At 42.2% G+C, this 12,177-nt stretch overlaps 1 protein-coding gene across 9 annotated transcripts in view; it reads left to right on the top strand.

Moving 5' to 3' along the window:
• The window catches only part of AK8 (adenylate kinase 8), a 219,116-nt gene that overhangs the window by 26,573 nt on the left and 180,366 nt on the right, over positions 1 to 12,177 (top strand). For 8 of the 9 annotated variants that reach the window (XM_049895181.1, XM_049895184.1, XM_049895180.1 and 5 more), the window contains one exon: positions 2,438 to 2,506. In XM_049895181.1, the coding sequence (XP_049751138.1) occupies positions 2,438 to 2,506 (69 nt within the window). Of the gene's footprint in view, positions 1 to 64; positions 582 to 2,437; positions 2,507 to 12,177 lie in introns of those variants that run through there. The other variant, XM_049895187.1, reaches the window with a different exon arrangement.

Here is a 12,177-nt window from a genome sequence, read left to right as displayed (position 1 = left end):
CCATCTCCTAAACCTGCTGTGGCAACTCTGATTAGTTCTTGGGTGAGCCCAAGTCAATATTGGGCTTCCCTGCCCTTGTCAGGAGCCCTTTTAGGGGCAAGCGGCTGGAGCTGGACAGACCAGGGGGTCTCAATGGTTCCCCTCCCCACTCTACTCCTGAAGTTCATAACTGTAAATCCAAATGCCCGTTTGTGCTGAGCAGGTATCACCACCAAGGTGACACAGGGTCCCTGGAGTGGGGCCTGGCAATGGGATGACACTGACAGCCCAGCCGGAGCTAATGTTATGCCACCCTGTTATCCAAATGAAGAAGCTGAGGCTTGGGGAAGTTAAGTGACGTGTTTAAGGGGCACTCCCAAGGACCAGAGCCAGGATTCAAACTATCACAATGACCGCCTCTTCAAGGGAGAGAAGGTCCATCTGAGGATAAGCAGATTGGCGATTCTGCCATGCTGGCCCCAGGAAGCCACTGAAGGCAACCTTCAGAGCTGGGAAGAGAAGAGAGAAAGGTCCAAATGTGGAGCAAAGATGGCCTTTAAACAGCAAGGAAGTAGGCTGGATGTTGCTGTGCCACCAGAGAGGTGAGGGTCCAGGGGGCAGGAGTAGCTTCTTGGGGTCCTATGGATTCATTTCTGATTCTTCTCCCCAAAAAGCCAGGCTTCAGGGTACTGGGGTAGGGGAACATGGCAGAGCTCTGGAAGAGGGAGCCTGATTCCTGTAAAGAGAGTTTGGCAGAGGCCCCCTGGAAGCTCCTGGCTGCTGATGTGACACATGAAAGCCAGCATCCAGACAGCACAATGGCAGGGAGCAGCAGGGGGCGCCCAGGAGGGGCCAAGCTCAGAGTTGCCAGCATGTCTTCTGCTGAGCAGGCTGGGGAGGGGGGCTGCTCCTCAGTTGGGCCTGTTGCCTTTCAACCCCCATGTTCTTTGACTGGCCCGCACCCCCTGGTGTCTCAGGTACCTGTTTGAATGCTGCCTTCTGAATGGGTATTGTCAGGGAGGGGATATGAATGCAAGAAAACCACCTCAGGATGGAAACCAGCTCTGCCCTGGTTCGGAGGGACAGGAAGGGGTGGGAGGAGGGCTGCAGAGGGAAGGTTTCCCGGATACCTGGTGCTTGGGTTTGCTTAAGCTAGTTGTTCTTCAGGTGTGGTCCCAGGACCAGCAGCATCGGCATCACCTAGGAACTTATTAGAAATGCAAATTTTCAGTCTCATCCCAGGCCTACTGAATCTGACACCCTGGGAGTGGACCCAGCACTTTGCTTTAACAAGCCCTCCTGGGATTCTGATGCACACTAAAGTTTGAGATCCACTGGTTTAAGCAAGAAATGGGGGGAGGGGAGGTAACACTGTAAGGACACAGAGGTGTCTCAACCAGGGAAGGGACACTGGCTAGATTCCCTTGTGTCTCGTCTTCTCTTTTCTCTGCGTGTCTGCTCCATAATTTCTTAGGTCTCCTCTTTCTTCCTCTCCTTCTGGCTCTGGCCTTTTGCTGCCCACTTAGTAGAAACCATGGTGGGCCCATAACTTTCAAGTGGACACACTACAAGTGCTTTTCCCCTCATCCGCTTGCTGTCTGCTTTGTCTTCCTCTTGCAACTCCACATTCCTTGAAAAGTGATTTTGGTGCTGAGAGACTGGGTTTGTCTCTCTCCCTTTGTCATGGCTTCATTGTGCTACACTCTCCTCGTGCTTGCACGGTGGTTGCTGCAGCTCCAGCTCTTACGTTCTTCTGCCTGAGATCTGATTTCAAGCTACCAACATGAGGTCACTGAAGGTGAAGTTGGGAAGAGCTGCTCATAATTGGCTGTCAGGAGCCTGTGGGAGTCTGCTCCCACACACCACTGTCTGGGAGTACAAAGATGAGTAAGGCTCAGTCCTTTTCTTCAAGGAACTTGGAACTTAACTGGGGGGATGGATACATGGACAGGCCTTTGTAATGCAGTGTCCTTAGTGCAATAACAGAGATTGACATCAAGGATTATGGGAGTACAGGGAGCAGCACTCAACCCAGCCTGAGAGGGCCAGGGAGGCTTCCTGCAGGCAGCTGTGCTTGGGCCTGAGGCTCAGCAGGATCCCAGGGACTATTCTGGGGAAGGCAGGGAGAACATTCTGGGCAGAGGCACAGGATAAGCAAGAGCTTGGAGATAGGAAAAGGTTTGGAAGATGTGAGCATGGATGGTGGGGATAGGCCATCAAAGAGGTGGTTGGTGGAGGACAAAGCTCAAAGGAAGCGGGTCTGGAGTCAGGATGGAGGCAGATGGTGGTCCTGGGCTTTATAGAGGCCACAGGAGGTTTAATCAGAGGCGGGGGAAGCTTTCTGTTAACCCAGCTGAGTCCTTTTAGGGGCTCTGTTTGAGCCTACATGCCTGCCAGTTGTATGTGTTCCAGCATGGGAGTTCAGACCCTCATTTTGTGTGTGTTGTGTTTCCTTTAGACAGTTCCCATCAGGCTGCTGGTCAGACTGATTCAAGAACGTCTGAATGATGAAGAATGTGTCAGGCGGGTAAGAACCCCTGCATGGGGCCAGTTTGGGGGCTCCCAGAGAGATGGGCTCTCCATTAAGAGGACAAAAGGTAGGGTGAGGATACATGCGTTAATCTTCTAAAGCAGAGATAATTAAAGATATACAAAAAAAGCATTCTTGGCAGAAAAAAAAAAGGTGACCTCCAGAAATAGCTTCGGTTCTAAGTTTAAAGGATATCTTAGGGTGATAGTCTCAGGGGTTCCTCTAGTCTCTCTCAGTCCAGTAGGTCTGGTCTTTTTTAGGAATTTAAATTTCTTTTCTATATTTTTCTCCTATTCTATCCAGGACTTTCTATTGTGTCACTGGTCAGAAGGGTTGGTAGAGGTAGCCAAGCACCGTCTAGTTCTTCTGGTCTCAGGTTAGAAGCAGCTGTTGTTTGTGTGGCCTATTAACCCTGTGGACTAATTTCTTCTTAAGTCTTTGGTTTCCTTCGTTCTCTTTAGCTCCAGACAAGTAGAGACCAATAGTTGTATCTTAGATGCCAACTTGCATGCTTTTAAGACCCCAGATGGTACTCACTAAACTAGGATATAGAACATTATCTTTATGAACTATGTTATGCCAATTGACTAAATTGTCCCATGAGACTATGGTCCTAAACCTTTTAAACCAGTAAACCAATCCCACAAGTTGTTAGGATATGTCTAGGAAGTCTCCATATCTGTGTCCCCTACGTGCTTTATTATGTGTATATATATATATATGCAGCACACACAAACATGTATATACATGTACCTACAGATACACCTACACATGCATGTACATTTACTCACATGTGCCTTCCTATACACACATATGCATACATATCTACCTGTGTAACCACACACATATTTTTTGGTTGTTATTACTGTTGCAAAATAATTTGCTTCTTTTACATTGATGAATATTTGGGTTATTTCTAGTTTTTCATTACTATACACAGTGGTGCTATGGGCATTCTTGTACATGTACATGCAGACGTGTGCCAAATTTTCCTAAAGCAGTAGTTTCTAACCTCGGGCAACTTTAGCTCCCATAAGATATTTGGGAATGTCTGAAAACATTTTTTTTTTTTTTTTTCATAAAATGAGGCTTTTATTCTAGTGTGGTAAAATATATATAACCAAAAGGGTTGCCATTTTAGCTATTTTAAGTACAGAATTAAGTGACATTAATAACATTCACCATGTTGCACAGCCAATACCACTATCCAATTCCAAATGTTTTTCATCACCTTAAACAAAAACTCAGTAAAATCATTTTTAAACAGCGTTTTTAGTGCAGTTACTTGTTCTAGTGCAAAAACACCCAATACCTTCCCCAACAAATGACTAATAAATGGGTGGAAATCAGGATGGTTCTGCCTCTAATCATTTAACAGATATCTTTTTTTTTTTTTTCAAGCTCATTACTTTTTTTTTTAATTTTATTTTTTATTTTTTTTTTAATAACTTTTATTAAGCTTCAAGTGAACGTTTACAAATCCAATCAGTCTGTCACATATAAGTTTACATACATCTCACTCCCTACTCCCACTTACTCTCCCCCTCTTGAGTCAGCCCTTTCAGTCTCTCCTTTCTTGACAATTTTGCCTGCTTCCCTCTCTCTCTATCCTCCCATCCCCCCTCCAGACAAGAGTTGCCAACACAATCTCAGGTGTCCACCTGATATAATTAGCTCACTCTTCTTCAGCGTCTCTCTCCCACCCGCTGACCAGTCCCTTTCATGTCTGATGAGTTGTCTTTGGGGATGGTTCCTGTCCTGTGTCAACAGAAGGTCTGGGGAGCATGGCTGCCGGGATTCCTCCAGTCTCAGTCAGACCATTAAGTTTGGTCTTTTTATGAGAATTTGGGGTCTGCATCCCACTGATCTCCTGCTCCCTCAGGGGTCCTCTGCTGTACTCCCTGTCAGGGCAGTCATCGATTGTGGCCGGGCACCAACTAGTTCTTCTGGTCTCAGGATGATGTAGGTCTCTGGTTCATGTGGCCCTTTCTGTCTCTTGGGCTCTTAGTTGCCGTGTGGGCTTGGTGTTCTTCATTTTCCTTTGCTCCAGGTGGGTTGAGACCAATTGCTGCATCTTAGATGGCCGCTTGTTAGCATTTAAGACCCCAGACGCCACATTTCAAAGTGGGATGCAGAATGATTTCATAATAGAATTATTTTGCCAATTGACTTAGAACTCCCCGCAAACCATGTTCCCCAGACCCCCGCGCTTGCTCCGCTGAGCTTTGAAGCATTCATTTTATCCCGGAAACTTCTTTGCTTTTGGTCCAGTCCAATTGAGCTGACCTTCCATGTATTGAGTGTTGTCTTTCCCTTCACCTAAAGCAGTTCTTATCTACTGATTAATCAATAAAAAACCCTCTCCCACCCTCCCTCCCTCCCCGCCTCGTAACCACAAAAGTATGTGTTCTTCACAGGTTTACTATTTCTCAAAATCTTATAATAGTGGTCTTATACAATATTTGTCCTTTTGCCTCTGACTAATTTCGCTCAGCATAATGCCTTCCAGGTTCCTCCATGTTATGAAATGTTTCAGAGATTCATCACCGTTCTTTATGGATGCGTAGTATTCCATTGTGTGAATATACCACAATTTATTTACCCATTCATCCGTTGATGGACACCTTGGTTGCTTCCAACTTTTTGCTATTGTAAACAGAGCTGCAATAAACATGGGTGTGCATATATCTGTTTGTATGAAGGCTCTTGTATCTCTAGGGTATATTCCTAGGAGTGGGATTTCTGGGTTGTATGGTAGTTCTATTTCTAACTGTTTAAGATAACGCCAGATAGATTTCCAAAGTGGTTGTACCATTTTACATTCCCACCAGCAGTGTATGAGAGTTCCAATCTCTCCGCAGCCTCTCCAACATTTATTATTTTGTGTTTTTTGGATTAATGCCAGCCTTGCTGGTGTGAGATGGAATCTCATCGTAGTTTTAATTTGCATTTCTCTAATGGCTAATGATCGAGAGCATTTTCTCATGTATCTGTTGGCTGCCTGAATATCTTCTTTAGAGAAATGTGTGTTCATATCCTTTGCCCACTTCTTGATTGGGTTGTTTGTCTTTTTGTGGTTGAGTTTTGACAGAATCATGTAGATTTTAGAGATCAGGCGCTGGTCTGAGATGTCATAGCTGAAAATTCTTTCCCAATCTGTAGGTGGTCTTTTTACTCTTTTGGTGAAGTCTTTAGATGAGCATAGGTGTTTGATTTTTAGGAGCTCCCAGTTATCGGGTTTCTCTTCATCATTTTTGGTAATGTTTTGTATTCTGTTTATACCTTGTATTAGGGCTCCTAGGGTTGTCCCAATTTTTTCTTCCATGATCTTTATCGTTTTAGTCTTTATGTTTAGGTCTTTGATCCACTTGGAGTTAGTTTTTGTGCATGGTGTGAGGTATGGGTCCTGTTTCATTTTTTTGCAAATGGATATCCAGTTATGCCAGCACCATTTGTTAAAAAGGCTATCTTTTCCCCAGTTAATTGACACTGGTCCTTTGTCAAATATCAGCTGCTCATACGTGGATGGATCTATGTCTGGGTTCTCAATTCTGTTCCATTGGTCTATGTGTCTGTTGTTGTACCAATACCAGGCTGTTTTGACTACTGTGGCTGTATAATAGGTTCTGAAGTCAGGTAAGGTGAGGCCTCCCACTTTCTTCTTCTTTTTCAGTAGTGCTTTGCTTATCCGGGGCTTCTTTCCCTTCCGTATGAAATTGGTGATTTGTTTCTCTATCCCCTTAAAATATGACATTGGAATTTGGATCGGAAGTGCGTTAAATGTATAGATGGCTTTTGGTAGAATAGACATTTTTACTATGTTAAGTCTTCCTATCCATGAGCAAGGTATGTTTTTCCACTTAAGTATGTCCTTTTGAATTTCCTGCAGTAGAGCTTTGTAGTTTTCTTTGTATAGGTCTTTTACATCCTTGGTAAGATTTATTCCTAAGTATTTTATCTTCTTGGTGGCTACTGTGAATGGTATTGATTTGGTGATTTCCTCTTCGGTGTTCTTTTTGTTGATGTAGAGGAATCCAAGTGATTTTTGTATGTTTATTTTATAACCTGAGACTCTGCCAAACTCTTCTATTAGTTTCAGTAGTTTTCTGGAGGATTCCTTAGGGTTTTCTGTGTATATAATCATGTCATCTGCAAATAGTGATAACTTTACTTCTTCCTTGCCAATCCGGATACCTTTTATTTCTTTGTCTAGCCTAATTGCTCTGGCTAAGACTTCCAACACGATGTTGAATAAGAGCGGAGATAAAGGGCATCCTTGTCTGGTTCCCGTTCTCAAGGGAAATGCTTTCAGGTTCTCTCCATTTAGAGTGATATTGGCTGTTGGCTTTGCATAGATGCCCTTTATTATGTTGAGGAATTTTCCTTCAATTCCTATTTTGGTAAGAGTTTTTATCATGAATGGGTGTTGGACTTTGTCAAATGCCTTTTCTGCATCAATTGATAAGATCATGTGGTTTTTATCTTTTGTTTTATTTATGTGATGGATTACATTAATGGTTTTTCTGATATTAAACCAGCCTTGCATACCTGGTATAAATCCCACTTGATCAGGGTGAATTATTTTTTTGATGTGTTGTTGGATTCTATTGGCTAGAATTTTGTTGAGGATTTTTGCATCAATGTTCATGAGGGATATAGGTCTATAATTTTCTTTTTTTGTAATGTCTTTACCTGGTTTTGGTATCAGGGAGATGGTGGCTTCATAGAATGAGTTGGGTAGTATTCCGTCATTTTCTATGCTTTGGAATACCTTTAGTAGTAGTGGTGTTAACTCTTCTCTGAAAGTTTGGTAGAACTCTGCAGTGAAGCCGTCCGGGCCAGGGCTTTTTTTTGTTGGGAGTTTTTTGATTACCGTTTCAATCTCTTTTTTCGTTATGGGTCTATTTAGTTGTTCTACTTCTGAATGTGTTAGTTTAGGTAGGTAGTGTTTTTCCAGGAATTCATCCATTTCTTCTAGGTTTTCAAATTTGTTAGAGTACAATTTTTCATAATAATCTGAAGTGATTCTTTTAATTTCATTTGGTTCTGTTGTGATGTGGTCCTTCTCGTTTCTTATTCGGGTTGTTTCCTTTCCTGTATTTCTTTAGTCAGTCTAGCCAATGGTTTATCAATTTTGTTAATTTTTTCAAAGAACCAGCTTTTGGCTTTGTTAATTCTTTCAATTGTTTTTCTGTTCTCTAATTCATTTAGTTCAGCTCTAATTTTTATTATTTGTTTTCTTCTGGTGCCTGATGGATTCTTTTGTTGCTCACTTTCTATTTGTTCAGGTTGTAGGGACAGTTCTCTGATTTTGGCTCTTTCTTCTTTTTGTATGTGTGCATTTATTGATATAAATTGGCCTCTGAGCACTGCTTTTGCTGTGTCCCAGAGGTTTTGATAGGAAGTATTTTCATTCTCGTTGCTTTCTATGAATTTCCTTATTCCCTCCTTGATGTCTTCTATAACCCAGTCTTTTTTCAGGAGGGTATTGTTCATTTTCCAAGTATTTGATTTCTTTTCCCTCGTTTTTCTGTTATTGATCTCTAGTTTTATTGCCTTGTGGTCTGAGAAGATGCTTTGTAATATTTCGATGTTTTGGACTCTGCAAAGGTTTGTTTTATGACCTAATATGTGGTCTATTCTAGAGAATGTTCCATGTGCGCTAGGAAAAAAAGTATATTTTGCAGCAGTTGGGTGGAGAGTTCTGTATAAGTCAATGAGGTCAAGTTGGTTGATTGTTGTAATTAGATCTTCCGTGTCTCTGTTGAGCTTCTTACTGGATGTCCTGTCCTTCTCCGAAAGTGGTGTGTTGAAGTCTCCTGCTATAATTGTGGAGGTATCTATCTCGCTTTTCAATTCTGTTAAAATTTGATTTATGTATCTTGCAGCCCTGTCATTGGGTGTGTAAATATTTAATATGGTTATGTCTTCCTGATCAATTGTCCCTTTTATCATTATATAGTGTCCTTCTTTATCCTTTGTGGTGGATTTAAGTCTAAAGTCTATTTTGTCAGAAATTAATATTGCTACTCCTCTTCTTTTTTGCTTATTGTTTGCTTGATATACTTTTTTCCATCCTTTGAGTTTTAGTTTGTTTGTGTCTCTAAGTCTAAGGTGTGTCTCTTGTAGGCAGCATATAGATGGATCGTGTTTCTTTATCCAGTCTGTGACTCTCTGTCTCTTTATTGGTGCATTTAGTCCATTTACATTCAGGGTAATTATAGATAAATAAGTTTTTAGTGCTGTCATTTTGATGCCTTTTTATGTGTGTTGTTGACAATTTCATTTTTCCACATACTTTTTTGTGCTGAGGCGTTTTTCTTAGTAAATTGTGAGATCCTCATTTTCATAGTGCTTGACTTTATGTTAGTTGAGTCGTTACGTTTTTCTTGGTTTTTATCTTGAGTTATAGAGTTGTTATACCTTTTTGTGGTTACCTTATTATTTACCCCTATTTTTCTAAGTAAAAACCTAACTTGTATTGTTCTATATCACCTTGTATCACTCTCCATATGGCAGTTCAATGCCTCCTGTATTTAGTCCCTCTTTTTGATTATTGTGATCTTTTACCTATTGACTTCCATGATTCCCTGTTATGTGTATTTTTTTTTTTAATTAATCTTAATTTGTTTGTTTTTGTGATTTCCCTGTTTGAGTTGATATCAGGACGTTCTGTTTTGTGACCTTGTGTTGTGCTGATATCTGATATTATTGGTTCTCTGACCAAACAATATCCTTTAGTGTTTCTTGTAGCTTTGGTTTGGTTTTTGCAAATTCTCTAAACTTGTGTTTATCTGTAAATATCTTGATTTCGCCTTCATATTTCAGAGAGAGTTTTGCTGGATATATGATCCTTGGCTGGCAGTTTTTCTCCTTCAGTGTTCTGTATATGTGGTCCCATTCCCTTCTTGCCTGCACGGTTTCTGCTGAGTAGTCAGAACATATTCTTATTGATTCTCCCTTGAAGGAAACCTTTCTTTTCTCCCTGGCTGCTTTTAAAATTTTCTGTTTATCTTTGGTTTTGGTGAGTTTGATGATAATGTGTCTTGGTGTTTTTCTTTTTGGATCAATCTTAAATGGGGTTCGATGAGCATCTTGGATAGCTATCCTTTCGTCTTTCATGATGTCAGGGAAGTTTTCTGTCAGGAGTTCTTCAACTATTTTCTCTGTGTTTTCTGTCCCCCCTCCCTGTTCTGGGACTCCAATCATCCGCAGGTTATCCTTCTTGATAGAGTCCCACATAATTCTTAGGGTTTCTTCATTTTTTTAAATTCTTTTATCTGATTTTTTTTCAGCTATGTTGGTGTTGTTTCCCTGGTCCTCCAGATGTCCCAGTCTGCATTCTAATTGCTCGAGTCTGCTCCTCTGGCTTCCTAGTGTGTTGTCTAATTCTGTTATTTTATTGTTAATCTTTTGGATTTCTACATGTTGTCTCTCTATGGATTCTTGCAACTTATTAATTTTTCCAGTATGTTCTTGAATAATCTTTTTGAGTTCTTCAACAGTTTTATCAGTGTGTTCCTTGGCTTTTTCTGCAGATATCCTAATTTCATTTGTGATATCATTAAGCATTCTGTAAATTAGTTTTTTATATTCTGTATCTGATAATTCCAAGATTGTATCTTCATTTGGGAAAGATTTTGATTCTTTTGTTTGGGGGGTTGGAGAAGCTGTCACGTTCTGCTTCTTTAAGTGGTTTGATATGGATTGTTGTCTCCGAGCCATCACTGGGAAACTAGTTTTTCCAGAAAATCCGCTAAAAAAAAAACCACAGTCAGATCCCTATCAGAGTTCTCTCTCTGGCTCAGGCTATTCAGATGTTAATGAAGCCGCCTGGGGAGGGTGGGGGAGGGAACAGAGAGATAGGAGAGTAGCACCTCAGAATATAGCCAGAGTTGCTTGTCTTGCTTGGAATGACTATTATATCTGAGATTCCCGCGGGCGCGTCGCCTATGTGTGCTGGCTGTGTGGAGATTGCCCCCGGGGGGTCTGGCCCGCTGGAGTCACGGTCAGATCCTCCGCTTCCAGCCCCACGCCCAGCGTCAAGGCTCCCCTACTGGGACGGTGCACTCTCAACTCCAAAATCACTCGCTGCCTCCCGGGGACTTCTCATCCCTCCAGCCACGTGGCCGTGCCGCCCCCGAGAACCAGTTGGGCCTCCTCCCGGGGTTAGTTCAGATGGGTGGAGTAGCTCCCCGTGCTTGTGCCATGACCGAGTGTCCTGGCTGGGACGCTGTTCTCCCCGCTCCAATACCAGTCGCTGCCTCCCGGGGAATTCTCCTACCGGCTGCGTCCCACGCCGCCCGCGCGACCCGGCTGGTCCCCTTCCCGGGGTTAGTTCAGGGGGGTGGAGCAACTCTCCGTGTTTATGGCATACCTGCGTCCAGCCCAAATCCCTGCGGGACGGTTCCCCGGCTCGGATGCTGCTCTTTCTGCTCCAAGATCAGTCACTGCCTCCTGGGGACTTCTCCTACCAGCTGTGTCCCACGCCCCCCGTGGAACCGGCTGGTCCCCCTCCCGGGGTTAGTTCAGGGGGGTGGAGCAGGTCTCTGTGCTTGTGCCGTACCTGACTGGTACGCTGGCTCCAGGCTCTGGAAACAATCGCTGCTTCCCCATATTAGTTCGTTCTCCGTCTCTAAATCTGTGTTTGTTGTCCAGGGTTCGTAGATTGTTATGTATGTGATCGATTCACTTGTTTTTCCGTGTCTTTGTTGTAAGAGGGATCCGAGGTAGCGTCTGCCTAGTCCGCCATCTTGGCTCCGCCTCCAACAGATATCTTTTTAAAGTAACACGTCTGATGATGACCCAAAGCTGGCAGGGATATCAAATACGTGGAAGGGCAAAATTGAGATTCAAAACGAACTCAGATGGGCTGGAACACTGGGCTGTTTCAGCGTCTTCGCAGCACGGGCGAAAAGGAGCCACTGCCGAGGGTTCTGCCCCTCGCCGCCCTGAAAACATTTTTAATTGTCACAACTGATTGGTGCTATTGGTATCTAGTAGGTAGAGGCCAGAGACACTGCTAAACCTTCTATAAGGCATAGGATAAAGCCCCTGCCCCAAAGAATTATCTGTCCTAAATGTCAATAGTTGGAGGTTGACATACGCTGGTCTACAGTATATATTTATGTCCTCTCTTGACTCCCTATTTCATTCTATTGGCCAGTTTCTCTACTTTTCACCAATATCACACTGCCTAAGTTATTATCCTTCTATTATAACTTTAAAGAGCTTTAAGTAAAGTTCCTCTATCTTGTTCTTCAGGAGTTTCTTGGCTCTTGTGATCCTTTGCTCTTCTGTATAAATCCTGGAAGAAACTTGTCACTGGTTGTTCCTTTCTCCCCCGCAAAACTTAATAATTGTATGAAATTTGTTGAAATCTACATAGCAATCTGAAAAGAAATGGTAACTTATTATGACTTTTAGTTTTCTGAACCATGAATATGGTTTACTTTTCCATTTATTTAGATTTTCTATAATGTTTTTCAAAAAGGTTTTATTCCTTCATAAATTTGCTAATTTATCCCTATTTTTTAAAATATATTTTTAATTCCATCCTTTTAATGGTTTCTTTTGTAAAATGATAGTTTCTAATGTTTGTTTCTGGTACATAGAGATGCAGTAAATTTTTGTATTTTTTATATAGCAAATTTTTAATCTACCTTATT

Source organism: Elephas maximus, chromosome 9 (genome assembly GCF_024166365.1).
Source record: "Elephas maximus indicus isolate mEleMax1 chromosome 9, mEleMax1 primary haplotype, whole genome shotgun sequence".
In the NCBI taxonomy this organism is placed as follows: Eukaryota; Metazoa; Chordata; class Mammalia; order Proboscidea; family Elephantidae; genus Elephas; species Elephas maximus.
The sequence above is the reverse complement of the archived record's forward strand: the minus strand, read 5'-3'. Positions and strand labels throughout refer to the sequence as shown.